Source organism: Cetorhinus maximus, chromosome 7, assembly GCF_964194155.1.
Source record: "Cetorhinus maximus chromosome 7, sCetMax3.hap1.1, whole genome shotgun sequence".
In the NCBI taxonomy this organism is placed as follows: domain Eukaryota; kingdom Metazoa; phylum Chordata; class Chondrichthyes; order Lamniformes; family Cetorhinidae; genus Cetorhinus; species Cetorhinus maximus.
Window position 1 is genome coordinate 73,462,192 of NC_135885.1, and position 18,116 is coordinate 73,480,307.

The 18,116-nt window shown below is 42.4% G+C and overlaps 1 protein-coding gene and 1 pseudogene across 1 annotated transcript in view; one reads left to right on the forward strand and one right to left on the reverse strand.

The window, feature by feature from the left end:
- LOC144682415 (disks large homolog 2-like) overlaps positions 1-18,116 on the reverse strand; it is a 1,267,833-nt gene that overhangs the window by 427,240 nt on the left and 822,477 nt on the right. The window contains exon 13 of the mRNA XM_078544824.1: positions 17,830-17,974. Within this exon, the coding sequence (XP_078400950.1) occupies positions 17,830-17,974 (145 nt within the window). The remainder of the gene's footprint in view (positions 1-17,829; positions 17,975-18,116) is intronic.
- LOC144683141 (U6 spliceosomal RNA) lies at positions 4,989-5,089 on the forward strand (annotated as a pseudogene).

Sequence of the window (18,116 nt, forward strand, 5' to 3'; positions counted from 1 at the left end):
ACCTATCATGATATCTCCAATGTATGAACATCTCCAAACTATACAAATAGGTCTCTCACAACATGCACTATTACCAAACCAATTCCTACTGAGAAAGCAGCTGCGAGAACTGAATTTTCATTCAAATAGGGCCTCCTGACCTTTAACCACTCCAATACCATGAAGGTCAATCTCACCTCAGTTCACTGCCATGTTTCCTGAACCCTGGGAAACCCATAGCTGTTAAATCTAAATTTCTGGCAAAAGTGCAAGATAGGATATTCATTGAAATATGCTAATGATGAAACGATTTAACTTGTTTAAATTTCCCTCACTGTTCATTATATTTCCAAGTTCTGTGTCATCTACAAATTTTGAAATTGTTCCCACATTACGCTTACTTGCAGAATAGGCATGTAAGTGGCAAATTTATTTCAATATAGCAAAGCAAGGTAGGCAAACAAACCTTGAAGTCCTGAGCAAAATACAGCCCACCAGGTGCACGTCACTTACTTATGTGCTGTTGTGAAACATGTTGGCGTGTTTTCCCACCGATGTGTGCAGATGATCCAGCTGGGGGGTGGGGAACAATTCCAGCGGGCAGGCCTAATAATGATATGCTAATGTATTATATTAAGGTTTCCAACGTCCAATGGTGGAGAACGCAGCCCGCCATTGGCAGGCTGAGCGGGTGATCGCAAACTGGTTTCACGCAGTCATGAAACCGATCGTGCCATATTGTCCACTCACGCCACCGAACACACTTGATGCCAATGGGCATGGAAAATCCCAGCCGTTAAGTAAGTGGGTAACAAGATGGCAGATAAAGTATAATGTGGAGACATGTGAAGTTATTCACTTTGGTCATAAGAATAGAAAATCAGAATATTTTTTTAAAAGGTATGAAACTTGTAAATGTTGATGTTTAGAGGGACTTGGGTGTACTCGTACAAGGAATGCAGAAAGCCAGTGTGCAAATCCAGCAAGCAATTAGGAAGGCAAATGGCATGTCAGCATTTATTGCAGAGGGATTGGAATATAGGAATAAAGAAATCTTTCTACAATTGTACAAGGCTTTGGTGAAACTACATCTGGAATACTGTGTGCAGCTTTGGTGTTCATATTTAAGGAGGAATATACCTGCATTGGAGGATGTATTTCGAAGGTTCACTAAATTGCTCTCTGGGATGAAGGTATTGTTCATGATGAAAGGGTAAGTAAATTGGGCCAAAATCTCTGGAGTTTAGAAGAATGAGAGGTGATCTCATTGAAACATACAAGATTATGATGGGGCTTGATAGGAGAAAGGCTGACAGTTTGTTTCCACCTGTCGAGAATCTAAAACACGGTAGTACAGTCTCAGGACAAAGGGGCCAATCATTTAGGAATGAGGAGAAATTATTTCACTCTAAGGGTTGTGAATCTTTGAATTCTCTACCCCAGAGGGTTGTGGCTGCTCCATCATTGAATAGATTTAAGGCCGGGGTAGACAGATTTTTGGTCTCTCAGGGAACCAAGGGATATGGAGAGCAGCCGGGAAAGTGGAATTGAAGTACAGGATCAGCTATTGAATGGCAGAGCAGGCTCAAAAGGCTATGTGGTCTACTCCTGCTCCTATTTCTTGTGTTCCTGTGAGTCTCCCATTGGCGGGACCGGAAATGCATGGGATGGCTGGCCACAGACAATTACGCGACAGCCAGCCAATTAGATATGCAGAGTCGAGAGACTCGGCCAATCATGTGGTGCAGGAGGGCAGCAGATCATCGACCTCTTTGTTATTTCACAGGGTCGGAGGTCTGAGCTCCATATTTAAAAGGCATCTGGACAGGCATCCAGTCACTGCTGCTGCAAACTGCTGATCTGCCCCCTTGGAAATTTGTAACTGCTGCTGTGACCACCTGCTAATCTGACACCATCCCCTCCCCACAAAAGCTGCAACTGCTGCTGCAACTACCTGCTGAGCGACACCAAACCCCACCTCCCGAAAGCTACTACTGCTGCTGCAACCACCTGCAGTTTAAGTAAAGTTTCAGCACAGGGAACAAGTGGCCCCACAATTTAGTTTGCAGGTTCTCTTCAAGGCTGTCTGGGGATGGCAGGAGGTCCTGTTTCCCAGCGATGGAAGCAGGAAACCCTCCTGCCTGACCAAGGTGGCCTGGATGGAGATTACAGCAGAGGCGACCAACTGTGGGGTCCACAAGCGAAACTGGGTCCAATGCCACAAAAAGATCAATAACCTTCTGCAAGTGACGCAGTGTAAGTACTGCAAAGTGGCACTCATGATGGCGTCAAACAATGTAAATGTGTGAGTGGAGGGGTATGCCAGGCAGAGTTTGGGTTCTAGGCTTCAGCACCAGATGGAACATGTGGACTGAATATGTGGGTACCAGTTCATGCTGTGAAAGTTGTATCAGTTGCAGGAGAGTGCATGTGTGACCCCTTGTTCTAGATCCCCCAGCTAGAGGAAATATCATCCCTGCATCCAGTCTGTCCATCCCTGTCAGAATGTTATATGTTTCAATGAGGCCTCCTCTCATTCTTCTAAATTCCAGTGAATACAGGCCTAGTTGGCCCAATCTCTCCTCATACGACAGTCCTACCATCCCAGCAATCAGTCTGGTGAACCTTTGCTGCACTCTGTCTATGGCAAATATATCCTTTCTCAGGTAAGGAGACCAAAAATGCACACAATACTCCAGATGTGGTCACACCAAGGCCCTGTATAGCTGCAGTAAGACATCCTTGCTCCTGTACTCAAGTCCTCTCACAATGAAGGCCAACATACCATTTGCCTTCTTAACTGATTGCTGCACCTGCATACTTGTTTTCAGTGATTTGATCTTTTTCTGATCTCGCCCCTTCAGGCATAAACCTTGCTGGGGTGGCTGGTTTTCTTCAGTAGCAGCACAGCCTGGATGTTGGGCAGGACCCCACCCTGGGCTATGGTGACCCCTCCCAGCTCCCCATCATCATTGGGGATGGCGAGCTGCAGGTAGCGGGGACTGATGCAGGTCTTCTTGTTGTCCCGGGCCATGATGCCGGCCATCTCGGGGATCTCGGCCATCAGGTACTCAAGGACGGTGGCCAAGTAGATGGGGGCTCTGGCCCCGACACGCTCGGCATAGTGACCTTTACACAGCAGCCAGTAGATATGGCCAATGAGGACCTGGAGAGCGGCTCTGGAGGAGCGAGTCTTGGCCTTGGCATACCCTTTGCCTCCAGTTTTACCATGACCAGGTATCTTTCAGGGTTAGCTCTTGGTGTACAAGGATATCCAGCTCCTTTTGTACATTAACATTTTCCAATCTATCACAGTTTAAATAATATTCTGCCATTCTGTTTTTCCTACCGAAATGGATAACTTCACACTTCTCCACATTATACTGCATCTGCCATGTATTTGCCCACTCACTCAACCTGTCTAATTCACCTTGAAGCCTTTTAATACCTTCCTCATCGCTCACATTCCCACCAAGTTTCGCATCGTCAGCAAACTTGGAAATATTATATTTAGTTCCCTCATCCAAATCATTGATATATATTGTGAATAGCTGGGGCCCAAGCACTGATCCCTGCGGTACCCCACTAGTCACCGCTTGCTACTCCGAAAAAGGAGCATTGACTTCCACCTGGAGGGTATCATCTCAGAGAGCTCCATCCCCTCTGCCAGTGATACCAATACCTCCAGAAGGTGATGTCAACGAGGATACTCCTGCACCTATGCAGGGGACCCTCAGCAGGCTGGAGCCCTCTAGGCGTCAGACCACCAGAGGACAGCCATCAAGGTCATCTCAAGCGGCAGGGCTAGCACTCAGCAGGCTACCTCCACCTCAGATGTGGTTGTTGAGGTCGCACCAAGGCTTAGTGGTAAAAAAATATAAATGCAAAACCTTCTAATGGCACAAAAGTGGCACAGCTGTTCAATCTTTCTATGACATTGTAAGTTTATCTCTAAGTATATTGTTTTGAGTGCTTTATTCATATGTGTTGAATGGTCGCACTGTTGGCACTTTTGAAACCAGATGGGGTGGGCTTTTAAGTCCTTGCCAATTCACTGAAATTCAGTGATGGCTGATGTGGGATTTTGGACACACCATTTTTTGATGAGCCTCAGAGGTAGTTGTGCCTCTGAGCTTCTTGACATATGTTTATCAACCTTTGTTAGGTCAGGTGATTGGAACCTCGCTGGCAAGCCAACATATGTTGCGCACCGCCTTACTACCCCCTCAGAAGCTGTTGTCTCAACATTTGCAGCTGAGGCAATCCATATTTTGTAGGGGCACTCAGAGGTCTCAGGCCTTGCCAGGATTTGAGCACATGTGACTGAGTCATGTGCGACCTCTTCCAAGTCAGAAGTGTCTGAGGCTTTGATTGATGAGGGCTCCATGCATGAGCGCTTGTTCATGCCAAGAGTCTGAAGCCTTTTCCCTCCTAGGTGCCAGAGGTCACAGGCCTGTAGGTTGGTCTGAAGGGACTGTGCCGGATGTGGTGGCAGTTCCACAGTGACGTTTCTTCAGGCTGAAATCAAGAAATTCTGAAGGGGTCTCACTCTGGCTGAAATCAGGATGCAATAAGTGCATGCAGTTGTTGGGTAAGAAAGTCCAAATTTTCATTTTGTACAAACCAAATTTAGTTTGTAGTTTGTAGTTGGCATTAAACTGATCTCTAGAGTTTAAATTCTGTAGTTGCCAGCCTTAAGCAGGGTTTTTTCAAGGGTTCCAGTGAAAGAGCAGCTTAATTAAGAACAAGCTGAAACGGGATCCTCATTAAGTGACTCAGCTAGGCCTTCTGTGTTAGGAGCATATAAATTCAGCTAGCAAACTCAGTTTAACCTAGGACTGCGTGCATGCAGTTGTTGGGTAGGAAAGTCTAAATTTTTATTTTGTACAAACCCAATTTACTTCGTAGTTGGTATTAAACTGAAATCCACAGTTTAAATTCTATAGTTGCCAGCCTTAAGCAGGGTTTTTCCAAGGGTTCCAGTGAAAGAGCAGCTTAATTAAGAACAAGCTGAAATGGGGCCCTCATTAAAATTGGAACGATACAGAGAAGATTAGCATGGCCCCCGCACAAGGATGACACACAACTTCGTGAAGCATTAAAATTAAGTGACTCAGATAGGCCTTTTGTGTTAGGAGCATATATAAGTAGCCAATTTAGTGCAATTTAGCACTTGAGCGCAACTTAAAATAGAATACCGGAGTTGAGCGCTTTGTGCTTAGGCCTCTAATCTTTTTGTTCTCTCTTTTTCTTAAAAATAATTTGTTAAGTACAAGATTGATATGGCGTAGAAAAATAATTACAACAAAGTGTAAAGAGCAGGGATACTAAAGTAATTAATTAATAAATTAAATAAAATACGATAGTGATGGCAGGGCAGGTGATGTATTGCTGCTGCAGCGTGTGTTAGCTGCTGGATACCAAGGTGATCCAGAGTGAACACTGTAGTAAGTGTTTGCAGCTCGAGGAACTTTGGATCAGAGTTGAGGAGCTGGAATCCGAGCTGTGGACATTGCGCCACATCAGGGAGGGGGGAAAGTTACCTGGACACTTTACTCCAGGAGGCGGTCACACCCCTCAGATTAAGTAATTCATATTTGGTCTGTGATCAGGGACAGGAGGGTGAGAGTGCAGGTGAGGCAGGTATGGGGACCCAGGGTGTAGCGTTCAAGGAGCCTCGGCCCCTGCAATTGTCCAACAGTTACGAGGTTCTTGCAAGCTGTGTGCACAAGAGCAGGGAGGTTGAGCAAACTGACCACGGCACTGTGGTACAGGGAGCCATTCAAGTCAGGGGAGGAAATAGGAACGTAGTAGTGGTAGGGAACATTATAATTAGGGTGATAGATACTGTCCTCTGCAGCCATGATCATGAATCCTGGAGGCTGTGTTGCCTGCCCGGTGCCAGGGTTAAGGACATCTCCTCAGGGCTAGAGAGAAACTTGGAGTGGGAGGGGAGGGACCCAGTTGTCATTGTCCACGTTGGTACCAACGACATCGATAGGACGAGAAAGGAGGTTCTGCTGAAAGAATTTGAACAGTTAGGAGCTAAATTAAAAAGCAGAACCACCAAGGTAATCTTGGGATTACTACCTGAGCCACGGGTCAAACTGGCATAGGGTAAATAAAGTTGAGGAGTTAACTGTGTGGCTCAAAGATTGGCGTGCGAGGAATGGGTTTCAGTTCATGGGGCACTGGCACCAGTACTGGGGTAGAAGGGAGCTGATCTGGTGGGACTGGCTTCACTTGAACCATGCTGGGACCAGTGTCCTGGCAAATTGAATAACTAATGCTGTAGAGAGGGCTTTAAACTAAATAGAGGTGGGGAGGAGGGTTCTGAAGAGGGGATACATAGGCTTATAAAGCAAAAGGATATGGCAGCAATGTAGGGCAGCTATTTAGATAATGATTCCCAAAGTGTGACAGGAAAGGACAGAGTGTACAAATAAAAAAAAAGCAGCAAATAGGGTCAAAGGGGGAAAAATATTAAAAAGGCAAAATTAATGGCTCTTAAATGCTCATAGTATTCGGAAAAACGTAAATGAATTAACGGCACAAATAGAGGTTAATGGGTATGGTCTTATAGACATTATGGAGACATTGTTACAAGGAGATCAAAGTTGGGAACTAAATACTCAGGGGTATGTGACAGGCAGGAAAGAAAGGGTGATGGGGTAGCTTTGTTAGTACGAGATTAATAAGTACAATAGTATGTCAATGTAGGTGCCCATCATCCCTGCATTACTGCACAACATTGGTTTTCAATCCCCAAAACTCATCTTTTCTATGATTAAATCCCTTCAGGTTCTCACATTCCTTGCGAACTATACAACACCCTACTGCTATGGCCTATCCCAAATTTTCCACTTCTCTAACTCAATATCATGTACATGCCCCGCACCAACCTCCCGCCCAGTTTCACCACAATATTGGTTGGCTGTGCCTTCAGCCACCTTCACCCTACAATCTGGAATTCTTTACTGAACTTTTCTGCATCTGTGCTCTCTTTTTCCTAAAAGATGTTGCAAATAAAATCAAGGATTTTGATTGTCTCAGCTGCTGAGGGATGGTCACTTTACACAAAGTTTCCCTAATGCGTGTCCGCTTCCCCCCCCAGATGCGCTTGTGCCCCACCATCATCCGCAGTGCAGCCCTTGCTCCCTCCCCAAATCGCCTCAACCGCAGGGCAGCCCTTGCCACCCCCCGCCACCCAACACACATCAACCTTGAAGTCCAACAGGCGACCCTCGCAAGCATTGTGCAATGTTGCTGTGCACTCACCTCCGAGTTCCCCTCGAAGTGCAGGCCACCAAATACACACCTTATATATTCTGTTGTGAAACGCTTTGGTGTGCAATCACACCAATGTACTCGGATGATCCAATGTGGGGGGGATGATTCTGGTGGGATGGGCTTATAATGATATACAGATGTATTACAATGAGGTTCCCGACGTCTGATGGCGGGCCGCATTTCCAGCCATTGATGGGCAGGTTGGACGATTGCAAACTGGTTTCACAACATTGCAAAATCGATTTTTGGCCTTCTCACCATATTGTCTGCTCACGCCACCAAACAACACCAGTGGGCAGGGAAAATTCCACCCTTTGTCTCCTTCTCTGACCACTATCTCAAGCTGAACCAAACTGCTTATATCCTTGGCATTCAATTCTGCTCCAAGATGTGTTTGCATCCTCATATTTTATCCAACACAAAGATTGGCTACTTTTACCTCCATAATATCATCCACCTCTGCGTCAAACTCAGCCTTTGTCATTTTGAAAGTAAACTATTCAAATTCTCTACTAGTCAACCTCCCAGTCTCTTTTATATCCGCATCAGATTTTGCTCACCCATCATCCCTGCCATTGCTGAACAACATTGGTTTTCAATCCCCAAAACCAATCTTTTCTATGATTAAATCCCTTCAGGCTCTCACATTTCCTGCTAACTATACAAATCCCTACTGTTATGACCTATCCTAAATTCCCCACATCTCTGACTCAATAGCATGTACATGCCCCACATCAACCCCCCACCCAGTTTCACCACAGTATTGGTTGAAGGTGCCTTCAGCCACCTTCACCCTACAATCTGGAATTCTTTACTAAACCTTTCTGCATCTGTGCTCTCTTTTTCCTATAAGATGTTGCAAATAAAATCAAGGAAAGTCCAAAAATGTTTTATGAATACACAAATAGCAACCAAGTAACTAAGGAAAAAGTAGGGCCTATTAGATGCCAAATCAATAACCTGTGTGTGGAGGCAAAAGACTTGGGTATGGCTCTTAATGAATACATTGGGTCTGTCTCCATAAAAGAGGAAGACAATGCAGGCATTGTAGTTAAGGAGGAGGAGTGTGTAATAATGTATGGCATAAACATATTGAGGGATTAAGCAGTTTAACTTTTTGAACGTAGATAAGTCATCATGCCTGGGTGAAATATATTCCAGGTTGCGAAGAGAAGCAAGGGGGGAAATAGCAGAAGTTCTGACCATCATTCTTCAAATCTCTCTAGCTATATGCACGGTGTTAGAAGACTGCTAACATTGTACCATTGTTTAAAAATGAAGGAAAGAATACACTAATAATTACAGGACAGTTAGCTCAACCTCAGCGGCGGGCAAATTATTGGAAAAATTGCTGAAGGCCAGTATAAATTGAAAGGCACAAATTAATCAACGGCCAGTCAGATTTGTTAAGAGAAGGCTGTGTCTGACTAACTTAGTTGAATTTTTTGAGGAGTTAATAAGGAAGTTCTGTCAGGTAGTACATTTGATATCGTCTACGTGGATTTTAGCAAGGCAATCGACAAGGTCCCACATGGCAGACTGGTCAGAAAAGTAAAAGCTCATGGGATCCATGGAAAAGTGGCAAGCTGGATCCAAAATTGCTTAGTAACAGGAAGCAAATGTTAATGGTTGATTTGTGTTTTTGTGACTGTAAATTCATGTTTTCCGTGGGTTCCACATGGTTCACCGCTAGGTCTCTTGCTTTTCCTGGTATATATGAAAATGATTTGGACTTATATGTAGAGGGTATACTTAAGAAATTTGTAGATGATACAAAAAATTGGCGCACGGCTGATAGTGAGGAAGAAAGCTGTGGAAGATATCAGTGGACTTGTCAGATGGGAGAGAAGTAGCAAATGGAATTCAATCCAGTGAAGTGTGAGGTAATGCATTTGGGGAAAGCAAACAAAGCAAGGGAATAGACAATAAATGGTGGGATACTGAGGTGCAGTGGAGCAGAGGGACCTTGGCGTGCACATCCACATACTCTTGAAGTTAAAAATACAGGTATATAAGATGACTGAGAAGGCATATGAGATATTTTCCATTATGAATGGAGGTATAGAATATAAGTGCAGGGAAGTTATGCTAGAACTGTTTAACCACTAGTCAGGCCACAGCTAAAGTACTGTGTACAGTTCTGGTCACTGTAATTACGAGGAGGATGTGTTTGCACTAGAGAAGGTACAGGGAAGAAAGAGGGTGTTGCCAGAAATGAAGAAATTTAGCTATGAGGAAAGATTGCATAGGCTGGGATTGTTTTCTTGAGAACAGAGGAAGCTGAGGAGAGATTTAATTGAGGTGCATAAAATTAGGAGGGGCCTGGATATAATAGATAAGGAGGACCTATTTCTCTCAGCTGAAAGATCAATAACCAGGAGGCATAGATTTAAAGTAATTTGCAGAAGGATTGGAGGGGAGTTTAATTTTTTTTTCACTTAGAGGATGGTGGAAATAGTAGAGGCAAAAAACCCTCATCACATTTAAAAAATACTTGGCTAGCCACATGACATACCATAACCTACATGGCTACAAACCAAGAGCTAGGGAGTGGGATTAGGTTAGATAGCTCCACTTCAGACAGCTCAGAAATGTAGTGAATGGTCTCTTTCTGTGTTCTATGTTTTCTTTATTCATTTCTATGGCCAGGATTTTACAGCCCCTCCGTGGCGTGTCTCCCCGCCCCCCTCCGTGGCGGATGCAGCGAGCCATTTAAACCTTCACTCAGTTCGAAGGGACTGTAATATCCCACTGGGTGGGAGGGTCCGTAAGATCCTGGCCTATGTTTCTACCCTGCTAAAAACTCAGCTTTTTGACAAAGCTTCTGGTCTTCATTATATCTTTCTTCAGCTTGGCACAATTTATTTTATTATTATGCCTCGGTGAAACGCTGTGCGATTTTTTTCTACATTATAGGAGCTACATAAATACAAGGTTGTTGTTGTTATTGGGAACTATTTTTATTTTAATATGCATTTTGTGGAACCTTTGTCTCAGCATTTATCTTTTATTTATCCAGTTCTTTCCTTTTACCACCTAAGTTAAATTCCAAGGGACTATGAATATTACATTCTCACAGGCAGCTATGTTAAACAAAATCAACCATCTCCTAAATGCTTGCTCCTAGGAAATAAAAATGTATATTTTTCCATTTTTTTCTAATTACTTTCGAGATAATTACACTCACTTAGAATCACAGAATCACAGTGCAGAAGAGGCCCTTCGGCCCATCGAGTCTGCACCGACACGCAAGAAACACCTGATCTACCTACCTAATCCCATTTACCAGCACTTGGCCCATAGCCTTGAATGTTATGACATGCCAAGTGCTCATCCAGATACTTCTTAAAGGATGTGAGGCAACCCGCCTCCACCACCCTGCCAGGCAGTGCATTCCAGACCGTCACCACCCTCTGGGTAAAAAAGTTTTTCCTCACATCCCCACTAAACCTCCTGCCCCTCACCTTGAACTTATGCCCCCTTGTGACTGACCCTTCAACTAAGGGGAACAGCTGCTCCCTATCCACCCTGTCCATGCCCCTCATAATCTTGTACACCTCGATCAGGTCGCCCCTCAGTCTTCTCTGCTCCAACAAAAACAACCCAAGTCTATCCAACCTCACTTCATAACTTAAATGTTTCATCCCAGGCAACACTCCTTAAGAAACGGTCTAAACCTCTGAAATAAAACTCGTCTGGGATCTGATCCAAGAATTAAAATGTGGCACACTTTGAAATGTTTTGGGCAGTTGTTTTGCATTGGATCAGGTACTGGCCTGATTTAAAAGAAATATCTCCACTATGGCACCACAGAAGATAAATACTATGGTTGGGGCCACGTGAATTGTGCCTTTCTCATGATTAAATTAAAGCTGCATCCTGCACAAATACAAAGTGTCTATTAGTTATTAACTTAAAATGTTATCAAAGAAGCCTAGGGTACATATTTTAAAAACAGCCCAACACACCTGTACCTAGCATATTGGAGATTCTAGTCCCTGAAAAAGTATTACCCTACCCAGAAGGCCAACCACATTTCACTATCTCAAAAATATTTGACATTAAAAAACAGCATTGATCAGCAACATTAATAATCTATGAAATCATCACTAACATCTTGGGGGATATTTCCATTGGCTTTGCAGGGAAAAAACTACTGTCACAGTCCCACTCCTAATCCAGTTGATGCCATCTTGTAAAAGACCACCTGGGTGGCTGGAGTGCTTGCCCATTTTGGGGGGCAAGCTCTTCTAATAAGCAATTTGGAGTTCAACAACATATATAGGACTCTGATTGAGATTGTGAGACAACTGGACAGAGATGCCTGTCACAGCAGTGAGGCTGAAAAAGCAGTAAGTTTAAAATTGATTTTGTGAGACCAGAAAGAGCTGAGAACCTTGGTACCAGTAGGGTGGTCTCTGGGCTGTTTGATATTGCCAGAGACCACTGGCAGAATGGTTTTGGGACACAACCTTCAAAATGGACTGAATGTCAATTTGGCTCAAAAAGGCAGCTGGCTGATTCTCCCTCCAGCTCATGTGCTGATTGTCAAAATCAACTCCTACAGTTATTAAGTTCATTAAATTAACTTGGAGCAGTATTCTAATCTCCTTTAGAAAACCTGAAAAAGCTAACAAACTTGGGGTTGTTTCTTTTGTAATCTAAAAAAACAGAGGGGGCAAAGACTTGTATATGCATTAAAGGTTTGCTCTAAGTTCTAGAAAAGGGGATAAGCAGGTTCAACTAAAATGTTGGCTTTCCTGTAAAAATGCAGTAGCATTTGTTTGATCATTCTGATACTGTCAGAAAACATGTAGCTCCCAAACTGTAATTACCAGCACAAGTTAGACTAGGCTTGTTAAAGATTCATCAGGATCAATGAAGCTAATTTCTTTCAAGTACTTTAATAACATTTTCACACTCTGTTGCATCCTTTCTCCTTGTTTAATTCAGTGGTTGTACAGTGGCATTAATTTGCCACAAACCTGTAACAGTGCCCTGCTATCCCAAGAAATACAACTACAACCTGAACAATATTTCCAACTCTAGAATTATCCATCCATCTAAATACTATTGGAGTAATAGAAATGTTGTGCAAGATATAAAAGCACAAATTTGCGTTCAAATATCACTTGATGGCCTCCCTATCACAATAATCTCTTCCAGCCCTACAATCATCTGAGATCTGGGACTTTGCACATCCCCAATTTTCTTTGTTCCGCCACTACCAACAGTCCTTTAGGTACCCAGGCCCTAAGTTCTGGGGCAGAAATTTCTGCCCATCGGGGGGGTTGTGCAGGGATGGGCGCAAACCCGATTGGGGACGCACTGCCATTTTATGTGGGTGGGCCAGTTAAGGCCCGCCCATTGTGATGCGCGCCTGGAAGCGCTGAGCACTCCCTGTGCGGGCAGGGTGAAGCGGATTTCCTGAGTAGTTCCCTGTGCTCTTTCGCACACGCGCGCAAAAGTGTGCAGAGATCTCCCTGAGGCACGGAGGTGCCTCAGGGAGATCAGTTTAAGGTTTTAAAATTTAACTAAAGGAAAAAAAAACTTTTAAAACATGTCCCCTCATGTGACAGTGTCACTTGAGCTGGGACACGTCAATGAATTTTTTCAAAAAATTTTATTTAATTAATAAATCCTTCATGAAACCTCATCCCGCCCGTGGATGAGGTTTCATGATAAATGTAAAGGCTGCCTGGGCTCTTCGCCTGCCCGCCAACCTTAAGGTTGGATGGGCAGCTCAGTTAAGTACTTTAATTAGTTTTTAACACGCCTTAGTAGGCCTTTGACAGTCCGGTGGGCGCACAGCCGACTCCGCTGCACGCCCGCCAAACTGAGGATCAGAATGATGCGGGTGACGTCGGGACGCACGCCCGTCATCAATGCACATCATTTTACGCATCGGCAAGCGGGCCCACCGCCCGCTCACCAACGGGAAAATGCTGCCCCTTGAATTTCCTACTTAAATCTCTGCCTGTCTGCTTGTCTCTCCTCCTTTAAGTTTTGGCTTAAAGTCCACCTCTTTGACCAAGCTTTTGGCGACCTATCCTAAATTGGTCATCTGAAACTAATATCTATTTATATGGCTTAGTATCAAATTGTGCCTGGTAATGCTCCCATGAAGCATCTTGGAATGTTAGTTGCTGTTCTGCATAAAAAGAGTTCCATAACAAAACTAAGTAGTATGCAAAGCTTGATACAGTGTTAACACTGAAACAAGAGGTGCATTTGGCAATCTAAATAGGATTCTAATATTCCACCATCTGGAGGAATAAAAGCTTTGTGAAACATTAACTTGTCAATGGTAAAAGTAGGTCAAAACATTCCCATTCCACAAGCCAACCTTGTTTTCTCCAGATTATTTCAGGAGCTGTTATCGAGCTAGTGTTCACTTGTAATGTAATCAATAAAGGCTGGTACTGATAGCAGAGAGTAGAGGTGGATAATTGTTATAACAATCTATTTTCTCAACAGTTACATTGACAGCTATGAACTTAGTCTTCTGAATGCTGAGATGAAATATTTGTCTACCTATTGTTCGATTTTTTTTTGCCTCTAGCAATCCAATCTTTGTATTTGGGAAGAGGATTTAAACAATGGAGCATCTCGTGTAGCAAACTGAACGTATTTTAGTTGGGATGTGACAATTGACTTTAATGTTTTTCTACTCAGTTATTGCTATCATCCATTTGGTTTTGTATAAAGGTACTGAACAGTTATTCACAAAGCATCATGTTTTCACTTATAACATTACAGCATTGTGGTTCAATGTTTTAGCTTATTTTACTCCCTGGTATAAAGCAAATAAATGAGATTTACATTCCCAGTATTGGTACTTACAGAGAAATGATTTTGCATGGCCCAGCTCCTGCGATTTTAACCAACAATTTATCTTTAAAAATGTATTTCTCAATTCATTCATTGAGCTTATTAATATATTTAACTTTTGTATATTAAAATCTAAAGGTGGATCCCATTACAGTGATAATTCTTAAGTCAACTAGATAGATGAGGTTTTACCTTTGGTGCCTAAATTTATTTGTAATAGCTATTGATGAGGTTTTGATTAGTACTTGTAATGATAAATATCACACAACATTAGCTTTCAAAGGAGTGACTGCTAATGTACACTCATGTTGTGACGTTGCCACATTTTCACATGTAACCTTTTGGTAACATGCTACGTTTAATCACAATCACAGAATTTAAGGATGATTTATATGTGCTTTGTGTACATTCATTTTGAGAATTGTGCAGAACCTTTTGCATGCTCTCTTTCATTATGCACAAGGCGCAAAATATGCTCGTGTGGAGGTGGTAGCTGAAGAAACAGGTGCTGAAGCATCCAGCCTAAGATGCACCATTGTGGATTCAGAAGATAGTCTGCTTTTCCTCAGAGCCTCAAAAATGTGAGCGCCTAAACAGCAAACTGCACAAAGCCATTGTGGATGCTACCTACATAATATGCATGATGATGACTTTAAAATCATAGTTGTCAAAAGTTTGATCTGAAGAATCTTGCTTCCCACATAGTTGTCATATGTGACTATTCCCACTCAAAGAAACCCTGCCACTGCTGCATATTGCCTTTTTCCACAAGAAGTTTACCTTTTGCGAACATAGTGGTTGTCACTTCTTTGCGCACTGCAGACTGCATGGCTATGGTAAATGTCTCCTACAGCAACTTGGAATGGGCTGGTAGCATGAACACTTCATGCTCCAGTAGCCTTCATTTCCATGGAAATAGCTGTCCCTGACCCAGATGCCTTGTGTTGATAATTCATCAGCAGATATTATAACTCTGTGGCAGTCTGTCTTGTGAAGCCCATGCGCCAAAGATAAGTCTGTTCTGATATCCAGATACAGTTTGCAGCGTTGTGACAAGTGTATTGTAATATGCCTTTAAGGGATAGCAGCATGCCATCAATAGAAGGAAAGTGTGTCACGTGATCCAGTCTCAGTTTCACTCAGGCCTTTGTGTAGAGTACAGCACACGCAGTTCTGCTGCTGATGTTTTCAAGTTTTCTACATTTGCATAAATGTTCTCATGAGCCTAGTCTTAATAAATGAACCCACAACTTAGGTACAAAATCCGTTATGAGAGATTGCTGCCTTTATGCCATGATAAAAATATGACAAAGTGTGGCCAAAATGACTTAAGGATCATTTGAACTTGCATTTGTGCTTGCAGAGAATCCTCTTTCTCATCTCACAATGCAGCATATTCATATTCCCCAAATCAATATTCACGCTTGTCTGTTTGCAAGGTACTTTATTAAAGTCAGTAAAGAAACAAGAGTAAAGATTAATGCTGATACCAAAAACTTAAAAATGTAATAATGGATCCTTCCCAACTAAAAGAACCAAATCATGGTACAACTACAGCTAACCAATACATAACCATACCTAACCCATGATTCTTTTCCCCGCTTAGCCTCCAGGAAAAAGAAACTTCTTTTAACCCTTTATGAGATCTATTTGAGAAGGTTGAGGGCCCAAATAAATGGATTAAATGAAAGTGAACACGGATTTAAGCATATTGTGTTTGATCAACTTGTTTGATTTCTTTGATGAAGCAACAGGGAGAGTGGATAAGCTAATTCAGTTTTAAATTTTAATAAAGAAAAAAAAATTAAGACATGTCCCAAGACGGCTGTGCGCCCGCCGAACTGAAAATCTAAATGATGCGCAGTGACGTTGGGATGCATGCTCGATGTCGCCCCGCATCATTTTACGCCTTGGCCAGCGGGGACGGGGCCCGCTCACTGAGCAGAAGATTCAGCCCTAAGTGTTTTGATAGAGTAAATAAGGAGAAATTATTCTCAGAGGCAGAAGGGCTGGTAACCAGAAGACACAGATTTAAGATAATTAATATCAGAGGCAAGGTCAGGAAATTTTTTTTATGCAGCAAATTATTATGATTTGGAATTTACTGCCTGAAAGGGTGCTGGAAGCAGAATCAATAATGACTTTTGAAAGAGAACTGGATAAATAATTGAAAAGGAAAAATTTTCTGTGCTGTATGATTTATTGTGTTTGATCTCAGGGGAATGGGACTAAGGGGATAATTCTTTCAAAAAGCTGGCATAAGCATGATGGACCAAATTGTTGCCTCTTGGGCAGTTTCATTCTACGATTCCAAGATTCCAAGGGCAGAATTTTCCACTCCTATCAGTGGCGGGAATCAGGGGTACTATAGTTCGCATGATGGGAAAAGTCAGTATTCCGTTGGTGGGAATTTTGTTCTCCTGACTGTGAGAGTGGGTTAAAGATGGCTCAAGTTTCAGCTGATTTATGTCGGTAACCACATTTGTATTCCTTTGCATCTCATGAATGCTCATTAAAAGGCTAAATTGTTGGAATTACATTCCCCCCTCCAAATTAAGTGCCCCACAAGTGGATTATTAGAGCAATCTGTTTCCCAACTGTACATAAGTGGCGTTGACTCAGTCAATGAAAGAGTTAAAAATTTAATTCAGCTAAAAACATAGAACAATGACTGGATAGTAATGAGATAAGGATGCTGAGATAGATGTATGGGGTAATGAGAAAGGTGAAAATTGTGGGAGCATCAAGGAAAGTAGCTGAGAAGAGATTGAAATGATATGGTCATCTATTGTGGAGAGAGAGTGGTAAGGCGAGTGGTGGAGATGGAACTACCAGGAATGAGGAGATACCAGGAAGGAGAAGAGGAAGACCTAAGATCAGGTGGAAAGATGTGGTGGCGAGAGACTTAAATGCAGTGGGATTGGAAGAGGAATGAGTGACTGGCAGGAGGAGAGGGAGAAGGGCAACCAGCATTGTGGTGGCCCCAAGTCAAATGGGAGAAGATGAAAAGTGCAACTACAACTGAATCACAATAAGTAATTCATTGAGGCGTAAACAAAATAAAATCAAGTGATGCATTTTATTGCATGCAAACAACTAGACAGTGTTTAGGGTAAGATTTTAACTCACTCAAACACATTCACTTGCACAGGGTTAAAACCAGGTCCTAAATGTCTTCAGCTGCACCTTATTTCAAATCAAACTGTTATTAAAAATACCCTGGTTACTTTAGCATTTTCTGTTTTTCTGTAAAAGTGTAAATAACAGGTGATAAATGATCTCTCTGAAGGTCTTGTGTCAGTTTAGAGACATTCCTGAGCCAGAAAGTAAGTATGCGGCAGCTGAATTAGCACCATCATTGAATCACCCTGGTTGAAGAATTGCATCTTCATCTATTTCATTCCAATGTTCTATAACTGCCATCCTCCTAGGCATACTCTCTGATGTCATAACTGCCCAGTTTCCGCGCCCCAAAAGAATAAAATGCTAAAAAAAAAAGTTAATTGCAAATCTTAGAAGCACAAATTTTTAAAAGGGACCTTGGAAGGAAACAGTTTGATGGCAAAAGTATATCATTAAAAAAGCTATGCTATGGAAAAATAGCTAAATAATGTTGCTAATGAAGTTAATAACAGAGAATTAATGGTAGTAACTGAGTAACAAATGCTGAACAAACAGAGTTAAAACACAAGGTCATGATTTAAACTGGTAAAAAAAAAATCCACTTACAGTGTGTGATATCAGGAGGTCCGTAAGGGTCATTTATGTAAATAGTTGTAGGTTTTCCAACTTTAAGAAAGACCACATCTGCTGTGTGTTTCAGTACCGCTACAGCCTCTTCATGTGCTATCTCTTCCAAGCTGTAGTTATTTACCTTTTTAAAAAGACATAATTGTGTGACCATTTCCGGAGATATGTTCAATATTGAAATTGAATCATCTCCTTAACTATATTTATTTATTTGTGCTGCATTTTATGATAAGGTACAAACAGGCAAAATAAAATTCCTTACTGAA